Source organism: Bombus fervidus, chromosome 7, assembly GCF_041682495.2.
Source record: "Bombus fervidus isolate BK054 chromosome 7, iyBomFerv1, whole genome shotgun sequence".
Lineage (NCBI taxonomy): Eukaryota > Metazoa > Arthropoda > Insecta > Hymenoptera > Apidae > Bombus > Bombus fervidus.
The window spans coordinates 11,516,717-11,535,537 of NC_091523.1; the positions used below are offsets into that span (position 1 = coordinate 11,516,717).

Genomic DNA, 18,821 nt, shown 5'->3' on the forward strand with positions numbered 1-18,821 from the left:
AACACAATAAAAATAAATATACCTCTTCTTTTGTAGCAATATATCGGCGAATGATGGCGCCCGTGTACCAATCTGCTGAGTCTTTCATAAGACTAAAAATGTTAATATTTGTTTTTTCATCCACATCTATATTTTTGCATCCATATTTTATTTCCATCTATATTACATATTGTACATATATTTACATATAAACTTACAAAATAAATACTGAACGATCACATTTTCAGCAACACGACAATAAAATCTTTCATATCAATGCAAGTAATGCATTTCAACTTCACAGAATACTGAATATTAAGCGAGTAATGATTTTCTTAGTTGGCAAGGTTAGTAGAACCTAATATTTCGTTTTTATACAATTTTAGTATTAGGAATGTTAATCACTGATATATTTCAACGTATTTTAGATTCAACTAGTGTAGGTTTCTATTAGTCACTTATGTTTTTTTTTAGAATCTGCATTACTTATTTAATATCCTGTATTCGTGAAAATTTTTTCCAAGGCACTAATGTAACGTCCAGTAATCTCTTTAGTAAAATATCGTTATTAACATTTGCGAAAAAATAATTGGAATTGACAGTAAAGTGAAATAGGTAACAACAATAACGTGATATTGTCAACACAAAATGACTGGAATGCTAAAACGGAAATAACAATCCATTAATTACATATGTAACTTTTACAAGTAAGTAATGGTTCTATAGTTTCCAATTTTACAAACAATCATTTAAAGTATTAAAAAATGCACGAAATCATTAGGAACATTTTCGATATATGTAATACCTTCAACAGTTGTAAACTGTTAGACATATCTCTTTCCTTTTTGTATTTATTTTTCTTATTTTTTTGTATTTTTATTTTTTATCTATAGTTTACTATAATTAAAGCAGATCTCTAAATTTTCTTCAAATACATCCAACAGTATCTGATACTGTGGGCAGAAAATCATAAACTACGAGTAAATGTGAAATACGATTTACGGTCTAACTCAAGAAACTGGAAACCGTTTCATTCTAGCCGTGAACGGTTGCAGCGAGTATGGGCAGCTCTTGCAGAAAAGAATCGTTCACTACAATCTGGTACGATTTTGTGATCTTTTCTTTCTCATGAGCTGCTAGGCGCTGCCATTCTTCTTCCAATCTGTTCATCAAATCTTCCCTTCGTATTAGAGCGTCCTTGATCGCAGATCGTTCATCTTCGTGCACCCATTTCTTCCACATGGCCTTTGCATCTTCACTAAAATAATATATACAAAAACAAAGATTATTAAAGATTAACAGAAAATTACAATAAAATAATTCTAGTACTTTTCATCATCCTTATGATCCAGGATTACTTATAATTCGACTTCCCAATTCTTTTTTATTATGTTTTCACTCATTTATCCTTGTACCATTCGCGTCTTTAGCGTTAGAGACTCCATCGTAGACCACCTATTTGCGATCTATCGAGGACCGAACGTAAGGCGTACAGGATGACGAACGCCTTGGCACGTATTTACGAAACACTCGATGCGTGTAAGCGGTTAGTGCACATCAAGAGAGAAAGAGAGAGAGAGAGAGAGACGTGAATGAGACACGGCTTTCAGTTGCAACTTAGACGAATCTCGACGAATTCGAGAGATGCTATTCGTCGTCCTAGACCCTTAACATCGTTCACGGTCACATACCGATATTGTAACAAATCTGGTCATCGGATGAACATTATAAGAACTTACGATACATTTGCAGATAAGTATTTTTAAGTTCTATTCGTTTATATATAATTTTATGTATATTATAGTCGAATAACCTCGTTTGTCACCAACGTTCATGAAATAACATTTCCAACAATCAAATGAATCTACTATTGTAATTTGTTAACATTTACCTGTACATTGTTGAATCCGTACAGACTTTTTCTCGTTGAAGAAGTTCCGCTTCCCTCTTATCGATGTTGACGAATCCACACTTTCTCGATTCTTCGTCTAAATCGATGTTTTCCGTATGATACATCCTCTTTTCGCGAATTAGTTCCAGCCTGTTCTTCATGTCCCTCAACCGCAGAGCCTCGTCCCAACACTGCTTATTGCACGCCTGCGTCTCTTTCTTCTGGATGTCCTCGATCTTAGATTTCAGTTCCGTGTGGGTCAAGTAAAGGAACATCTGCCTCGAGAGATTCTTGTCCTCATGAATCATTCGCAACCAGGGCATGGTTTTCTCAATTTCGAATTTCTGAGTATCCTTCTCTTCTGTGTTTTGATCTCTGTCGTTATTATATTTGTTTATCGAGCTTTCTACCTTACATGTATCCACATTATCTTGATCGATTTTTTGATCGGAAATGTCATCCTGTTCCGTAAGGTTCTTGGATTGTTCATCTTTCGGGCTTAATGGACGACTTCCGCTTAATGTGTCATTTTCAAAATTGTTTTCCATGATATCTGGTTCTGTTGCGGTCTCCTTATCGTCTACAAGAGTAGGAGTTTCTTTATTTGGCGAACCAGAAGCAGGAGACGAACTATTTGATGGATTGTCGTCAGGTTCGTTAGTTCTCATGTTAGTATTTTCTAAACTTTGATGAGCATAACGAGCCGAATACTTGGAAACAGGCCTTCCAGGTTCGTGGTACGAATATCCTGGATACGGAGGATAGCGCAGAGGTTTCGGTTCTATTTGTGCAATTTCTTCTCCCTGGGAGATCTTATCGCCATTTTCGCTCATTTTTCAGCCTCTGCGATGAAAATTTTGGTTACTTGAACGAATATTTGTCGAATCTCCGTAAGCACGAAAATACTGAAGATTAATACCTCTAAGAGTGTCCCAGCCTACACTGGTTGACTCTCTCGATATCGTCGCACCCTTTAAACACGAGACAAGCTTCTGTTGATGATCTCTTGACAATATTTCGAATCTGATTGAAAAAAAACAGAATTTAATCAATCATCGAATACGAAAGAACAAATTAAACAGCAACAAAAATTGTTGAAAGAAGAAAAGAAGAAGTATAAATATCCTCAGAAAGAAGTTGATAAAATTGCAATGTTAATATCAGAAAGTGAAGATGACGATAAGGATGAAGAGGAAGAGGAGGAAGAAGAAGAAACGCAATCAGAAGGATCAGAATCTAAGGAATCTGAAAATGAAGATGAATCTCTAGAAAATCAACGAAATACTTTACAGGTGATACAAATTATTATAGGACATGTCAAATAAGAATCTCTTAATTGTACATATAGTTTGACATAAATAAGCCAAAAAGAAAAAAAAACACGAAGGACGTTTAGCTGCATTAAGAAAAGGTAATTATCTCTTTAAAGCACAAGTCAACAGACTCAAAGATGATTTAGTAAAACAACGGGAAAATAGTTTCACTCTCCAAGACTTCGTGTTAGCAGAGTTAAGTTAATATAAAAAAAAAAAACATTTCTAAGAATGATTATGAACAATTGTATACATACACATATAATTATTACATTTGGAAATATAGAAAATATTATGTTTGAAAAATCAAACGCAACTATTATACGCACACTCACTTATCGCCTAACGTTTCTTGTAGAAAATTATACAAATAGAATTTTTGTTCAATCAACTGCAAAGTACAGAGCTACTACGTTGTTGTACCGATTATTAAACGCACTAATTTATTCTCTTTAGTATCTATGGTAAATATCTTGTGTACGCGTAACGATACTTACGCTGTCCTTACACGGAATGGTGTAACGGACCAGAGAGAAACTGTCAAACCGTATCTATTGATCGAAACAAAAGACGCAATGCCTGTGGCGCATGTCACGTAATATGTGTTCTATATAACACATCTACACACATCTATCGTAATATTTCGCATGAACGCCGGGAATGTTTATATGAGATTACGAATATTGCCTTTTTGCTATTTTGTTGTAAAATATTTTTTAATAAAGACGATTATTACTTGATCATCAAGTTTCTATACAGGTTATTTACAATCTAAAAAATCAATACAACACTTACATGCTGGCAATTGAAATCAATCAACAAGCAGGTTATTTCCAGAATGTACAAGCTATATTTTTTCAACGATGATATTTTATTTAGAGTACACAATAACATAAATCACTACGTTTATTTCAACTTCAACGAAGCTGCAACTACGCATTAACGTAGTTTGAAAAGAACGCTTACCTACATGTAACATGAAGTCTGATAAAATCCCTAGTGATGCTTTTTACACTGGCGTCGCAAACATTTCACTTGCATTTAATTTACATTACAAGCGTATAGTCATCGTCGTTAACAAATATATCAAATTTTTGTTTCATAATTATATGTTTATTGAACATCTTTTCTTTCCTATTTTTCTGTTGCATCGACATTTCTGCTAATACAATTAGAAAAGGAATGTAAAATGCCGAAAATAAATGAGCGGAGATGATAGCGGTATTTTTAAAATTCAAAATTATATTTGAAAAATCAGAATATTACTATTGTTTTCCAATGGGTTACATATTCTATGTACATATACAGTAGTGTTATAGTTTTAGAACATTATTTGTATCTTAAATGCTCCTAAAACCTGTTCCAGTTATAAAAATTTTACTCGTCATAAACAATCTGACAATAACGAGTATAGTGAAACTGATTATACCAAAGCTAAATTAAAAAAAATATGCTGAATTTTAATCACGAGTAGATCGTGTTCTTTAGGAGATATTTTCACAGAGATGATACAAACAATGTGACATACTTTAATTATACAGCTACAGTTAGTTTGAAAGTGCAGGTAATTAAATTCTTATTGCTCGGTATTATTATCACTCTTAAATTACGTACATAATATGCACGCTAACAAAATAAAACGGGAAAGTAAATTTATAAAAAAAAAAAAAGAGAAAAAAGAAATCATGTATGTACATTCGTTTACATAAAAACATTCGACATTACGTTTAACATTAGTTTGGGTCGAAAATTAAAACATTTGTGTAATATACATGTTTTTCAGTATAACGTTAATTATGTATGTAATATGAAATAGTATAATCGAATATGTTTCATTGCGCGTTTTCGGTTTTATAATTAGGGTATAAGTTTACATGGTCAATAAACTGCTTTACTTTTCTGACTTTTGAATGAATTAGTAATCTTCATGTTGGACACCTATCCAAACACAGCAGAAATAAATATATCTCTTCTTTTGTAGCAATATATCGGCGAATGATAGCGTCGGTGTGTTAATCTGCTGAGTTTTTTATAAGACTATGAATGTTAATATGTTTTTTACCCGCATTTGTATTTTTACATCCACATAGAATTACAAAATAAATACTGAACGTTCGCATTTTCAGCAATACGACAGTAAAAATTTCCATATCGATGTAAGTATTATATTTCGATTTCATAGAATACTGAATATTAAGCGAGTAATGATTTTCTTGGTTGGCAAGGTTAGTAGAACCTAACATTTCGCTTTTATACAATTTTAGTATTAGGAATGCTAACCATTGCTATATTTCGACGTATTTTAGATTCAACTAGTGTAGGTTTGTATTAGTCACTCAAATATTTTTTTTAGAATCTGCATTACTTATTTAATATCCTGTATTCGTAAAAATACTTCTGAAGAATGCACAGAGCTATCCAGGCATAAAGGAAGACAGCATCTACCATAATAAAAAGCAGAACATAAAAAATATTTTGGTCATTTTAAATCATATATAAGCAGTATTTTCCTTTTTTTCTTTTTTCTTCGCCCAGATTGCACGGTGACATCGATAAAACTGAACATTATCAAATAGAAATCCTATACTAGTCAGGTCCATTCTCTTATATTATGAAGATGCGATATAGTGTTAATGGGTTTTTGTGATAATAAATAATTATTAATTGAAATCCAGTACTAAGTTCATTGCCATTTCTTATGGTTTTACACGGTAACCAAATTGCACTTTTCAAAAGTCCTCGTAACAGTTTAAAAGAAGGAAAAAAAAAAAAGAAAAAATACATTTTTTCATGTAACTTTAACTTCTGCTTTAAATTTCTTTTCTTCTACCAATTTAACATCAGTTACATGCAAATTATGAATACTTTTTGCAGCAAACTTAATTACAGATTGAGTTGAGACTTGAGTAGTATGTCTAAGATCTAAACGTTTAAGCACTTTACATCTCGCCAAATGATCTAATGTTGCTTCCGTGAGTAATCTACAGTTTGCCAAATTCAATGATGCCAGGTTCGTCACTGCTTGCGCTGGTGGAGTTGCTAATTGAGCTACACCAGCATCAGTAACTCTACCACAAGAAGAAAGATCTAATGTCTCCAGATAGGGTAAATGTTGAACTATATATCTCAAAGCTACATCAGTTATATCACATCCAGCCAAAGATAAATTTTTAAGATGTTTTAGTCTTGAAGTTTTATCGATTAGACCAGGCCTCGAATCTGTAGGTGGACTGAGCACTTCTCTCAAACTTGAATCATTTAGTCCAGATACATGACTTAGATCTAAGGTAACAAGTGGTGGACAAGTGCATGTTCTTAAAGCACAGACTCCAGTCCACGTACAACCTTGTAAAGATAATGTTCTGAGCTGTGGTAATCTACTTAATAGCCAAGCTAATTGTCTTTTAGTAACATTTGTCCAGTCAAGGGACAGATTTTCCGGTTGGCGGCGTATTATACCAGTTAAGTGTAAAGCTGTTAGATGGGAATGAGACATATCCAATTTTCTCCACAAACTAGGATCTATACTATATCTGGCCCATGTACGACAAACCAAGGCACAATTCGCCAGGTCCTTTATATTTAAAAATCTAAAAATAGCAAGTAATGCTGTCTTGTCATATGCTAAAGATTGTCCATTAAAATCGGGCCCTGGTCTTTGAACAGGCGGAAGTGGAACAGGCCTAACCACCACGTGGGGCCTCTTCAATGACTTACTACTTGAACCAGTTAATTGTACAGCTAATTGTGTACGCAAAGCTGTTCGCTGTTCACCCTCAGCCGGTTCTCTGTCATTCCATGCCTGGAATTTTTTGTATAGAAACCATGAATAATTTCGTATTCTTAGACCGTTTCAGATTCCATTTGGGGACTTACATCGCTGGGATCGGGTCTTGAACGTTTACTTGGTGTGGTAGCCCTTTCAGAATCTGTTGTGGGTGCTGATGAAGCTGCACTAGATACGGAAAGTTTTCGAGCACGAGCCTTAGGTTGTCGTGGTCTACAATCTAGATTTCGACCGCTTTCACAACACTCGGGACATTCCCAACTGTTCGGTAAATCGTCGCTAACGGTTATGGTTTGTGGATCCAATCCTATACATTCAGGATGTACAATGTCGAAGCATATCGAGCATTCTACTAAACTTGACGAAGCTGTAGGTGTTGGCTTTCCTGTATCGAAGATTAAAAATGAAGTATCTCTACTTATTACCTTAACAATAGATTGATGATTCATCGAAAGAAATAAAAAAATAAATAAATACCCATTAACGGTGCAGGTGGTTGACCCCAACCATCTAATCGACAAACTTTACAAGCCGCAGTAACTGGCAGCATAGGCCTCAAACATTGCCTCATTAAGCATGTTTGTTTGGCACGACCACTTCCACCAAATTTTACCATATCTTGGCAGTACATACATTCTCCACAATCAGTTCTTGTACATGCTTCGCACTTCTTACATCTAGTACGTCTTCGTCGCGGAAAAGCTCTTTCAGATTTTTCTTGCGAGTGGTGTCTCTGAATCTTTGTAAAACTTTTCTTAGTTATCCTCAAGCGTTCCTGTTATGCCAGTGATGTCATAAGATATGTGTAAATATGATGTAAGAAATAAACATTATTAATAAAATTTAACATTTTATACATACTCTTTCAGCAATTGTCAAGGGAGGTGGAGGTGGTAAAACAGGACTTCCTGTTACAGCTGCTTCTGGATTATCATGTCTATGTTGTTCTACTAGACATCGAACATCATGAATTAAGGCAACCGGATCACGAATTAGCTCAGGCACATTCTTCTTCGTAGAAGGTAGTGAATGTAGATACATAACTATTGCTTTTAAACCATGCAATTCAAATGGTGTTAAATGTACATGTTGGTGGTGTTGTGGTACTGAATGTTGACGTTGTGATTCAGTAATATCCAAGTGACTTCTGCCTAGAAGAACATGAACATATCTCTCCAAAACATACCTGTAATAAATAACAAAAAATCGCTGTATAGATAATATAACAGATTTCTTTTGAATTTCTTAAATAGTTCATCATACCATAACATTTCGGTGAAAAATGGATATCTGAATTTTTGTGGCACTTTTGTATGTTCTTCTACTTGTGCAACTTTTAATTGTTTTTCAATACCAAAACTGTGTAAAAAGTTTCCACCAAATACTAAAGAGTCTTGAGGAGTATACACAGCATGAATCCAACCAGTTGGAATAAACAAAGTCATGCCAGCTGTTAAAGTTATCCTACCACATCTGTCTACCATGTCTCCGAAGAATACATCAGATTGTTTACCACTTAATACCCATTCTTGATAAAGAGTCAAATTCTTTTCAGTAGGAGGAATAAGCCAAAATATTTTACCACCTCTTAAAATGTGATACCATACACTGGTTCCACCAAAATCAACATGAAAGTCTGTGTAACAACCCTTTACAGACATGAGACAATACTTTTGCACTTTTGGATACATCATATCTTCCAACAGATTTGTAGATTCCACTTGTGCTTCTTTTAGGTGTCTTGGCCATACAACATCTACCCAATCAACCTGTCGTACTATTTCAGGTGATTGTACATAGTTTTCTAACTTGGTATGACTGAACTCTAATGAAATTACATTTAACAGCCGCTCTTTGTTGGGATCTTCATAATACTTCTGCCATTCTTTCATTGTCATATCTTCATTCTTCTGTGTATTAACATCCATTACATCCAATATCCTTTTTGAACCTGACAAACATTGTCAGTGAATATTTTTGAATAATCTGGATATTAAATAAAATATGTTTAATTAAATCAAACATACCAACACAAGTCCTGACATCATTCACAGTAAAATTTGTACTAGGGACTCTTAGTCCCAATCCAGATTTATCCCTGAAGAGCAATGGTATGCTCAGACCATGCTTTTGCAGGTATGCTAAATTGAATTCAGAACCTGCCATTTCACGGAATAACCCAGTGAAATTGTTAAGGTTATATCTTTCACACTCGATTTTTTCATCGAGTTGGAAAGTCCTACGACCCTCGATTTCCTCATCGCCTATGGTCCAGTCGTCTGTATATAACTTTCGAGTTCTTTCTCGCTACAATAAAATTCATGACAAATATGATTTTTTTAGCAAAATTTTACAAACTTCACATAGAACAATTGGAATTAATGTTAAATTAAAAAGTTATGCTAGGTTTGTTTACCAATTGACGCCTTTTTGGCAGAGAAGTGGAGTCATCGGCCATTGCAGACATGCTGTCAGAAACGTATCATCGAAATCTCATCGAATATTCAATGTATATTGTCCTTTGAAGGTCAAACTAGTTCCTTTAATATTATATAAACACAATCTCGTTTATTATTTACATGTCACGCACAATAGTCTAATGTTAACATCGAACTTTTCTTTGATTTTACTTTCCCAGTAAAATGAGGTCGCCATTTTGTTGCCGGCCAATGCTACCAATAAGAGCCACAAAAAATTTCACATTATTTCATATAATATTATGTTACATCTGATTATGTATAAATTTAAAAAATACTTTCCTATTTTTACGTAGTATTATAGAACATAAAAGTATATATTTTTTAAAGATATTATAATTGTACAATTTTTAATTATATTTCATATAAGATATCAGCAATGATCTAGAGATTTTGTATCATTTCAGAGAACTATTGATGTGTTCCATATCACAGTGTTAAGCCTAGTAGTATTATATTGTATGGATATTTTTTGACAATTTAGAGTTAAGAATCGAATATTGACATATTTATTTATATTATAGTGTTTTAAATCTTTTATTTTTTTATATAATCACAAAATATTAATTATAGAGAGTTGAAAGATATCTTTTCATCTATAAAATTTAAAATATTTATTAAAGTGAGGAAAGTTTTAAAAAATAAAGACCTCAATAAACGAGTTAACCATGATGAGCCTTCGTGACAGGCAAATAAATGCCTTAAAACTGATGTTAAATCTGAATCAACCGGAAAAAAAATTAGAAGAAGCAATACCAGTGTGGAAAGTTTTAATTTATGATAGACTTGGACAGGATATTATTTCACCGTTAATATCTGTAAAAGAGCTCAGAGAACTTGGTATTACACTCCATATGCAATTACATTCTGACAGGGATTCTATTCCTGAAGTACCAGCTATTTATTTTTGTGCACCTACAGATGAAAATCTTGGTAGAATTGGTCAAGATTTGCAAAATGGGTTATATGATATTTATCACTTGAATTTTATATCACCAATAACCAGGCAGAAGATGGAAGATTTAGCAGCTGCTGCATTACTTGGAGGTGTAGTGTCAAATATTCACAAAGTATTTGATCAATATTTGAATTTTATATCATTGGAGGATGATTTATTTATCCTGAGACATCAAAATAGTGATGTCATATCGTATCATGCAATTAATCGGGGTGAAGTAAAAGACACTGAAATGGAATCTGTAATGGAAATTATAGTTGATTGTCTTTTCTCTGTGTTTGTTACATTGGGTACTGTACCGGTTATAAGATGTCCAAGAGGAAATGCTGCAGAAATGGTTGCTAAAATGATTGATAAAAAACTAAGGGAAAATGTTTGGGATACAAGAAATAATTTATTTGAAAGTGAAACAACTGGTCATTATAGTTTTCAAAGACCACTTTTAATTATATTGGATCGTAACATAGATATGGCAACACCATTACATCATACATGGACCTATCAAGCATTGGCGCATGATGTATTAGAAATGACATTGAATAGACTTGTTGTCGAGGAAAATGTGGGAAGATCTCCTGCAGGAGGAACACGTTCAAAGACTAGAGCTTATGAATTAGATAACAGAGATAGATTTTGGTGTCAACATAAAGGTAGTCCATTCCCTAGAGTAGCTGAAGCTATACAAGAAGAGTTAGAACAGTATCGTACTTTTGAAGATGATGTTAAAAAGCTCAAATCATCTATGGGTATTGATAATGATAGTGAAGTAGCATTATCGATGGTTTCCAATAATACAGCACGTTTGACAAATGCTGTTAATAATCTACCACAACTCTTAGAAATGAAACGATTGATTGATATGCATACATCAATTGCAACAGGTATTTTGAATTTTATAAAGTCCAGGAGACTTGACACATTTTTTGAATTAGAAGAGAAAATAATGAGCAGGCAAACATTAGATAGAAGTGTATTAGAAACAATAAGTGACCCAGACTGTGGTACTCCAGAAGATAAATTACGTCTTGCTATTATATATTATATTTGTACAAATATGTCAGACAGTGAATATAGTAAACTTGAGACAGCATTATTTGCTGCTGGGTGTGACTTAAATCCTCTGATATACATAAAACGGTTAAGAAGTTACACCAGAATAGCAGAAATCCAAAATAATTACGAAGGTGGTGGTACTAAAACAGTTAGTATGTTTTCAAAATTAATGAACCAAGGATCATCTTTTGTAATGGAGGGAGTAAAAAATTTGGTTGTTAAGAAGCATAATTTACCAGTCACAAAAATAGTTGATGAATTAATGGAATCAAGGCAATCATCTCAAGCAGATGATTATTGTTATTTAGATCCAAAGCTCTTAAAGCCTACAGAACAAATGCCAAAGAACAGGCCAACATTCCAAGATGTAATTGTTTTTATTGTTGGTGGCGGAAATTACATAGAATATCAAAACCTAGTGGACTATGTAAAACAAAAAAGTGGGGCTGGGGTCAATAAACGAATCACGTATGGTTCTACAACATTTATTAATGCAAAACAGTTACTTAAACAACTTTCACTCTTAGGGCAAGAAGTTCACTCGTAAAATTTGCATATTATACAATAAATATCTGAAAATACTTATTTCCCATTCCTTTATAGTATACAGTGATTTTCCACATTACTGTAATTGACTCTTTGTAAAAATGTAAAATAAATAAAATACGTTTAATTATTTTAAATACAATTTTTCTAATTGTATTTACCTGTCATTGAACTTGTTACATCTAATACATTGTCCATGGTCCAGATGTATGTTCAATTAAAATATGCTACATAAAAAATCTAGGGATTTTTGGCTAGTAAAGAAACAAACCTGTATTTCAAATTGTTTGATCAATGGATTATACATACAATTAACATCTTCTCGTGGAATATCAAAAATTTAGTGAAAATCGTATTAAAACATTTATTTTTATTCACATCATTTCTACTAAATTAAGATGGCTACCATACAAGAAGAAGTAAAAAATTTTGTTCGACGAGCTGTTATTACAACAGACCCGCAAAAAGCTGTTACGGAATACTTCTTCTCGAAGCAAAAAGATCGTGATGTTAAGTAATGTAACAAAGAAACTATTTCATATAATCAATTTGCGATACATTACAAGTATATTCTTTGCATTCTTTTATTTTCAGTTCGATAACAATTAGGAAACTGATGTAAAATTTTATGAAAAAGGTTGTCAAAGTATCTTATTTTTATGCTTTTTCTTTATATAATTAAAAAAAAAGCTAACATCTTCAAAGATATGTGAGTTTTGTCTTTTATGTATTAGAAAGTATCCTGAATGGGATAAGCCAAGAGTTTACCCAGCATTAGAAGTAGTTAGAGCGCGTTGTGAGTTAGCAAAAACCGAAGAGAGATTACGTGCAAAATGGGTCGAACAAGAGAAAAAGCGGAAATTCATGGACGAGCAATGGGACGAGATGAGACGTCAGGAATTGTTCCTCCGAGAATCATTTATAAAATTCAACAGATTCGTAAGGGAAAATCAAGAAAAACGCGATCGCGCGGATAGTAAAATTAAAGAAGAACGCGATCGTCAAGCAAATAGGATGGAAGAAGTAACATATCACAATAAAATTAACAAAAAAAATTATTTACGTAGTAGTGGAAATATAATATTTTTTATTTAGCAGAACATATGTTTCAGATAAAAGAATTCGAAGAAAAATTAAGTTATATGAATGATGTTCGAGATAGAATGAAGAAATATGTAAAAGAATATAAAAAATATCATGATTATTTAGACAGGGTTATTGTCGAAACAGGCGAATTTCATTCGATTTCTGAGATTTTTAATCGTTACGAAACTTTAATCGAAGCACGAACGATTTTGTCCGAGCATCAGGATAAAAATCTCGAGATATTAGAAGAAAGGGGAACAGAAATGGTAATTTTCTTAAGATATATTTTATTAGTTTTCCATTTATAATTGTACAATGGAAAGGATGCGTATCTCTTTTTTTATAGCATCATATGACAGAGTCAAAGTCGCAAAAAATTATGGGGTTGAATAATAAATTAGCGCAACTACAAGCAAGACGCGATTGGGCAGAAGTACAAGCTCGTAAATGGGAAACAATCGTGGCTGAAATAAAAGTAACTGCAGCGGAGAAAAATTTGGAGCACATGCAAGTAAAAACGTGTTGCTGGAATCTATATCAACAGATCTGCAAGAGAAAGGATATTCCCGTGACTGTAACCAAAGATGACGTCGAGCAACAGTTAGATCATATTAAACGAACCATTCTTGAATTAAAACGAATCATAAGAGTTGCAAAAAAACGCGCAGCGAAATAAGAGAATCCTTTTACTTGAAATTACTTGTCCAGCTACTGTAAATAAATATTCTAAAGAAATTAAATATATATAATACTGATAAGTATCTTATTACTGTATCTGTTACTAAAAATTGGATTGAAAATTTGTGGAAGAACAGTTTTACGAGTCGCACAATTACGTCGAGGATTCGGCCAATTACCTTGTACTTCGTAAATGTTAATGATTGTCTATCCAATTTACAGGCTTTCTGTTACCATTTTATTGATATCGTTTCTGTATGATTTTTCTAGCTGCCGGTAAATGACAACCAGATATATTATGCAGCAGTTCCGAGTAATCTTCTTCGAGTCTTTGTTTTAACTTTTTAGTAGCTTCATCGCGCGTTAATGGCTGTTCTAAACCTTCGGATACGATCTGTAATTCTTCTTTTTCGATACATCTATACAATTTAATTTTCTCAATAAATAATCATTATAAACATTATACGCAAAGAACGCTAAACGAAAACAAAGAGATAAGAAAAATTCAAAAGTATTGGAAATAGGGAAAGATAAGAAAGAAAAGAGGAGTAGATGGAGGTAGATGGAATCAAAGGACTTACAAGGCACAGGGTTGGGTAGGGGCAATATATTCAATAGGAGGCACTTTCAATCTGGGTCTTCTCTCTTCGTCAAGTCGCAATTGTTGCGTTCTGGTAGCTTTATCTAGCCAATATACTTTGTGGAACATCTGAGTAATACGTTTTTCAATGATTTCTAAGTATAGCATGACATTGCACGTTGTTATCTGTTCATTATCACCTAACAGTTGCAAGATCGGAGAATTGTCACAACGAATTGCTTTAAAGAGAGAATCTATTCCTTTTAACAATTTCTCTATTACATCATCACACTGAAACAAATAATAACAGTTACTCATTTAAACAGAAATATTTAATTTTTAAGGAAATTCAACGTCGTGGTTTGGTTCCGTAGATTTTGATTCTCTGATATTCGATGAAATTAGTAAGATATCACCTGTATCAGATTTTCTTCAGCCGCATCAGCGAGAGCGGTTTGTTCTTCAAGTTCTCGTTTGAGTTTCTCCAATGTTTCGGCCTGTTCTTGATCAGTAACTTCGTTCATAATTCGTGCGTCTTGTATAGCTATTGTCAACTGAGCCATCCTCGACTGGAGACCTTCCAGTTCATCGTTTAATTCGTTCACATAACTGAATAAAGCAAAGTTTTCTTCTTCTTGCTTGATAAAGTACGCTATGAGCTTATTGATGTCGTGCACGCCTACAAAAATGATTATTCATTACAAAAATGTACTACTTTTGAATTTTCATATTATTTTAATGTTATTATAATATTAATATTATGTTTCGTGTTGTATCGCGATATGTGTGGAAGATAAAGAAAACACAAATACCGGTGAATTCTTTAATCAATTGTAAGATATTTTTATAATTCTCGATCTTATCTTGTTTCTCTTCCATTTTCGCTTTCCTTTCAGCTGCACGTTTTGCATTCAAATCACCCATTTCGCGATATTGTCCTTTTACACCAAGAAATTCTTGCAATTTCATTTCATTGTCCATTGTCCTTTGTAATTCGCACATTTCTGACACGTGAGCCTTTAGATCTCTTAGTCCCCTTTAAAGAAAATAATATTTCAATGTTCATTTCTGTTCGAAAGATCGTACACCGTCACCGGAAGCAACAGAAGTGTAAGTCAATTAATGATCCGACAAATAAAATATTGGATAACCGATGTAGAAGCGAGATCACCGGATGTTATCACGCGTCATTGATTTCCGATCGTTACTCTTGGTTCCGAGTTTCTAATTCAACGATGGATAATTCGTTCTACGTGAAATACGAATAACTTTCAGGTCATTAATGTAATCCTTAGAGTTATGGGGACAACGATCCAATCTTTTCAACTTTCGCAGCTATTCGTTGGTAAAGAGTGTCGTGAAACTTGTGGCAACAATACTAAGTACGTTTCTGTGTAGTTTCATTTTATACTAATATTCAAGATAAAAGATTCTTTAAGAGCGTACCTCTCACGAAGAGCTTGAATCTTGTTCAATTCTTCGTCCCTTTGATTGAACGCGATGGTAGCTTGCTCTATTAAATCATTGATAATTTGTTTTCCGGCGTTTAATTGATTAATTAACTTATTCCAAAGTATTGTGAACTGCGATCTTTCCTTCAGAATATTTTCGATTTCTTCTCGAAGCTTTTTGTTTTGAGCAACTACAACATTGAATCTTTTCGTTGCTACTTCAAGTCGATTTTCCAATATATAAACCATTTTATTTTGTTGTAAAGATATTTCTTTTAGTTGCGTGTCTGTCCTAACTTTTGTTTTAAAAATTTCAACCTCTTTTGATAACTGAAAATAAAGCATCTTAATAGTATCGAAACATTTATACTTGAAATCAAGATCAACGATCGATAAACCTTGCGAATTTCATTATCGAGCTCTGCTATTTCCTCTTTCTCCGTTTTTATCATCTCTTCATATTTTGCTTGTGCCGTTAACATGCACTTTAATTTTTCTTCCATTTCCTCATCTTTACGAACAAACGTTTTCGAAGTTGCAGTTTTAATACGAAGAACGAGTTCCGCTTTTTCGTACTCCAAGCGATTAATCATGTTCATTTGATTATGCAGTTGTAATTTTGCATCCTCTGTGCAAGCACCTCGATCATTTTCCATTATCCTATACTGCCTTTTCAATCTTGAAAGTTCAGTTATAGCTATCGTCTCAAGTTCTATCTCGTCCGGTATATGTTGCAGTTTATGCGCCATTATGGAGCTTTATTTGTCAATAATTACAACCTTTCAAAACATAATACAATTTTGTTATATTTATACCATTATCATCTTTCTTTAAATGTTAATTTCTTATTTCTTTCGACATACAATAAAAATACACGTTATAGTTAGTCTACAATTTCTCAAACTTTATTTATTGAGCAAACTTTATTACAAACTATACACTACTTGTTGTTTAAGATTCTTTTCATCGATTGACATCTAAGTATAAAGGTTAGTGCGAAACTCACTATTTATTAATCATTTATAGAAAGTTACGCTCAATGGATCCGAGATTTTTCCGGAAGTTGGCAACGTTTACATCCGTGTCTTCCTCACCGTCCACGCAGATGATCTTTAGGATCCACGGAGAGGAAAACACTTTCCCAATGTAACTGTCGACGAGGTTCAGCGGCGACATTTGAGAAACACATCTGCCACCCTATATAGCTCTACTAGCTGTACGTACGGCACCGTTATTCTTTCTTGTTGATGTTTCCGGTTGCCAAGCACCCTCTCAGGGGTGTATAATAACAGGATCATCGTTTTCGAGTTAGCGAAAAATGTTCAAATGATATTTTATCGTTATTCAAGAAAGACCGGTTTGCAAAGAATTAAAAAAGACATACAACGAAGAAAGATATCGTTTCTAAAAAAAAAAGAAGAAAAAAAAAACAGTACAAAAAGATTAAAATGACTTGTTGAATATCAAAGTGAAACTTCACTTCTTCCGATAAGACCAGTTACTCGAAAAAACCACTAGATGGTGCAAGCCGTTTAATTATAACTAATGTTATTAAATAATTACATTACTAAGAACGCTTGATTGCTAATGAATAGTGTCATGTGATCACCAGTTCTTCAAAAAAATGTAAATTTCATTACATACTTTTCCTTTAATCGATCTATTACTAGGCAGTTTGTAAAGTGCTGTATAATAAAGTAAGTTTCTTTCTTTCTTCTCTTTTTTTTCATTCGTTCGTTCAATTTCACGTTGGAATTACAGTGAAACTGCTCGAACCATTTTGTACGAAACATATTTTCTAACTCTCGAAAGAGTTTATTTATTTTGTGCTATATTAATTTATAGGTCGATATAAAAGAAAGTAATAGGAATTTCAACGTTTATTTTAACATAATACATCGGTAACAGCGGTAAACGTAGGAGGATCGTATGTTAAACACGATCCATAGATTTCGTGAGATCGAGTCAGGTGGCGGTTCGACCAGGTGGGTCAAGCAGTGGGGATAACGCTGGTGGTGGGTACAGCCAAGGGAGAGGTTAGTATGCTTATAGAGGGAAAGGTCGACAGGTCGATTGTCTTATGTTTTCATATAAAATCCTGTCACACTGTATTTTTTCTTATTATCTCGCGTTTTATTTTCTTTCTATAGTCATTGCAACGCGAAGAACAAGTGAATACTGAATACTATGCACACACGATGCGAGATAAACGTAAATTACTCGGAAGATAATCTAATGCGATAACGTAGCGTCGCTGGTGATACGAACGATCACAATCGAGATACATAATTACACTGAGGATCGAATTTAGCAGTGCGAGTGAACGTTTTCGTAGCGGAACGCGCCTGACCAGTCGAACGAATTACTTTCAGCCGAGGTCTCCAAGGTGGGAGGATCTCTACTTGGCTGAGAAGCACGGCGCACGATTCCGTAATATTTATTTTCTACTGGCGGCTAGTGAGTCACTACCTGGCCGACCACGGTGCGGCGAGCTGGTCGCCTCGTGTGTTCGTGTCCTTCTGCGCGTGCTTCTTGCAAACAGTGAGTTCACGGTGACGCTACGAGTCAGTCGAGATTGTCCTGTACAGAAGGACCTGCAAAGGATAACGAGAATAAAGGGGATTATTGGTGAAACAGATCATTCTCCTTTCACGTCGATTGTATCGATTCCACGGTGATCGTATCGTTTCCACATTGTCAAAATCCAAGACGGAACGGAATACAAAAGCATCATCGTCTTATTAAAATCGGTATAATTCAAGTGCTAGGCGGAATATTCTGAACCATTAACGTCATATTTATCGAAGGACAACTGAAAACAAGTACAGCACTTGTTATGTTGCGAAGGTTATATCGATATTCGTAAAAATGGGTCGCAGAATACGATCGACAACAGACGCTAGTGTTCCTTGATATATCAGTCTAATGTCCAGCATTGAGTTTCAGGATACTACGTTGAATCGTTGTAATTTTATTAGTAGTCGAATACAATTTGTGCATCGATCACGTATTTATGTACGTG

At 33.8% G+C, this 18,821-nt stretch overlaps 4 protein-coding genes and 1 long non-coding RNA gene across 5 annotated transcripts in view; 2 read left to right on the top strand and 3 right to left on the bottom strand.

The window, feature by feature from the left end:
- The window catches only part of Slh (sec1 family domain containing Slh), a 114,105-nt gene extending 101,959 nt beyond the window's left edge, over positions 1-12,146 (top strand). The window contains exon 2 of the mRNA XM_072007901.1: positions 10,021-12,146. Coding sequence (XP_071864002.1) covers positions 10,116-12,005 — 1,890 coding nt within the window. The 5' untranslated portion in view covers positions 10,021-10,115 and the 3' untranslated portion in view covers positions 12,006-12,146. The remainder of the gene's footprint in view (positions 1-10,020) is intronic.
- Positions 1,145-1,864, bottom strand: LOC139989478 (uncharacterized). The gene is made up of 2 exons (XR_011800344.1): positions 1,309-1,864; positions 1,145-1,237 (listed from the first exon to the last, which is right to left on the bottom strand). It is a non-coding gene; the product is annotated as an uncharacterized lncRNA (long non-coding RNA).
- LOC139989445 (jmjC domain-containing histone demethylation protein 1) lies at positions 2,790-9,650 on the bottom strand. Its single transcript, XM_072007884.1, has 8 exons — positions 9,387-9,650; positions 8,998-9,277; positions 8,234-8,921; positions 7,832-8,156; positions 7,448-7,745; positions 7,060-7,355; positions 3,979-6,985; positions 2,790-2,893 (listed from the first exon to the last, which is right to left on the bottom strand). The coding sequence occupies exons 1-7, from the start codon at positions 9,435-9,437 to the stop codon at positions 5,972-5,974; spliced, it is 2,952 nt and encodes a 983-aa protein (XP_071863985.1). The 5' UTR covers positions 9,438-9,650; the 3' UTR covers positions 2,790-2,893; positions 3,979-5,971.
- A 152-nt stretch (positions 12,147-12,298) lies between the features above and the next one.
- On the top strand, positions 12,299-13,839 carry LOC139988877 (coiled-coil domain-containing protein 42 homolog). The gene is given in 5 exon segments (XM_072006664.1): positions 12,299-12,518; positions 12,739-13,027; positions 13,117-13,356; positions 13,437-13,757; positions 13,759-13,839. Coding segments are annotated over 5 exon segments (1,047 nt in total). The 5' UTR covers positions 12,299-12,402.
- LOC139989474 (coiled-coil domain-containing protein 63) lies at positions 13,725-18,812 on the bottom strand. Its single transcript, XM_072007930.1, has 7 exons — positions 16,806-18,812; positions 16,198-16,578; positions 15,795-16,129; positions 15,161-15,384; positions 14,765-15,027; positions 14,350-14,639; positions 13,725-14,187 (listed from the first exon to the last, which is right to left on the bottom strand). The coding sequence occupies exons 2-7, from the start codon at positions 16,546-16,548 to the stop codon at positions 14,007-14,009; spliced, it is 1,644 nt and encodes a 547-aa protein (XP_071864031.1). The 5' UTR covers positions 16,549-16,578; positions 16,806-18,812; the 3' UTR covers positions 13,725-14,006.
- Between the last annotated feature and the right edge of the window lie 9 nt (positions 18,813-18,821).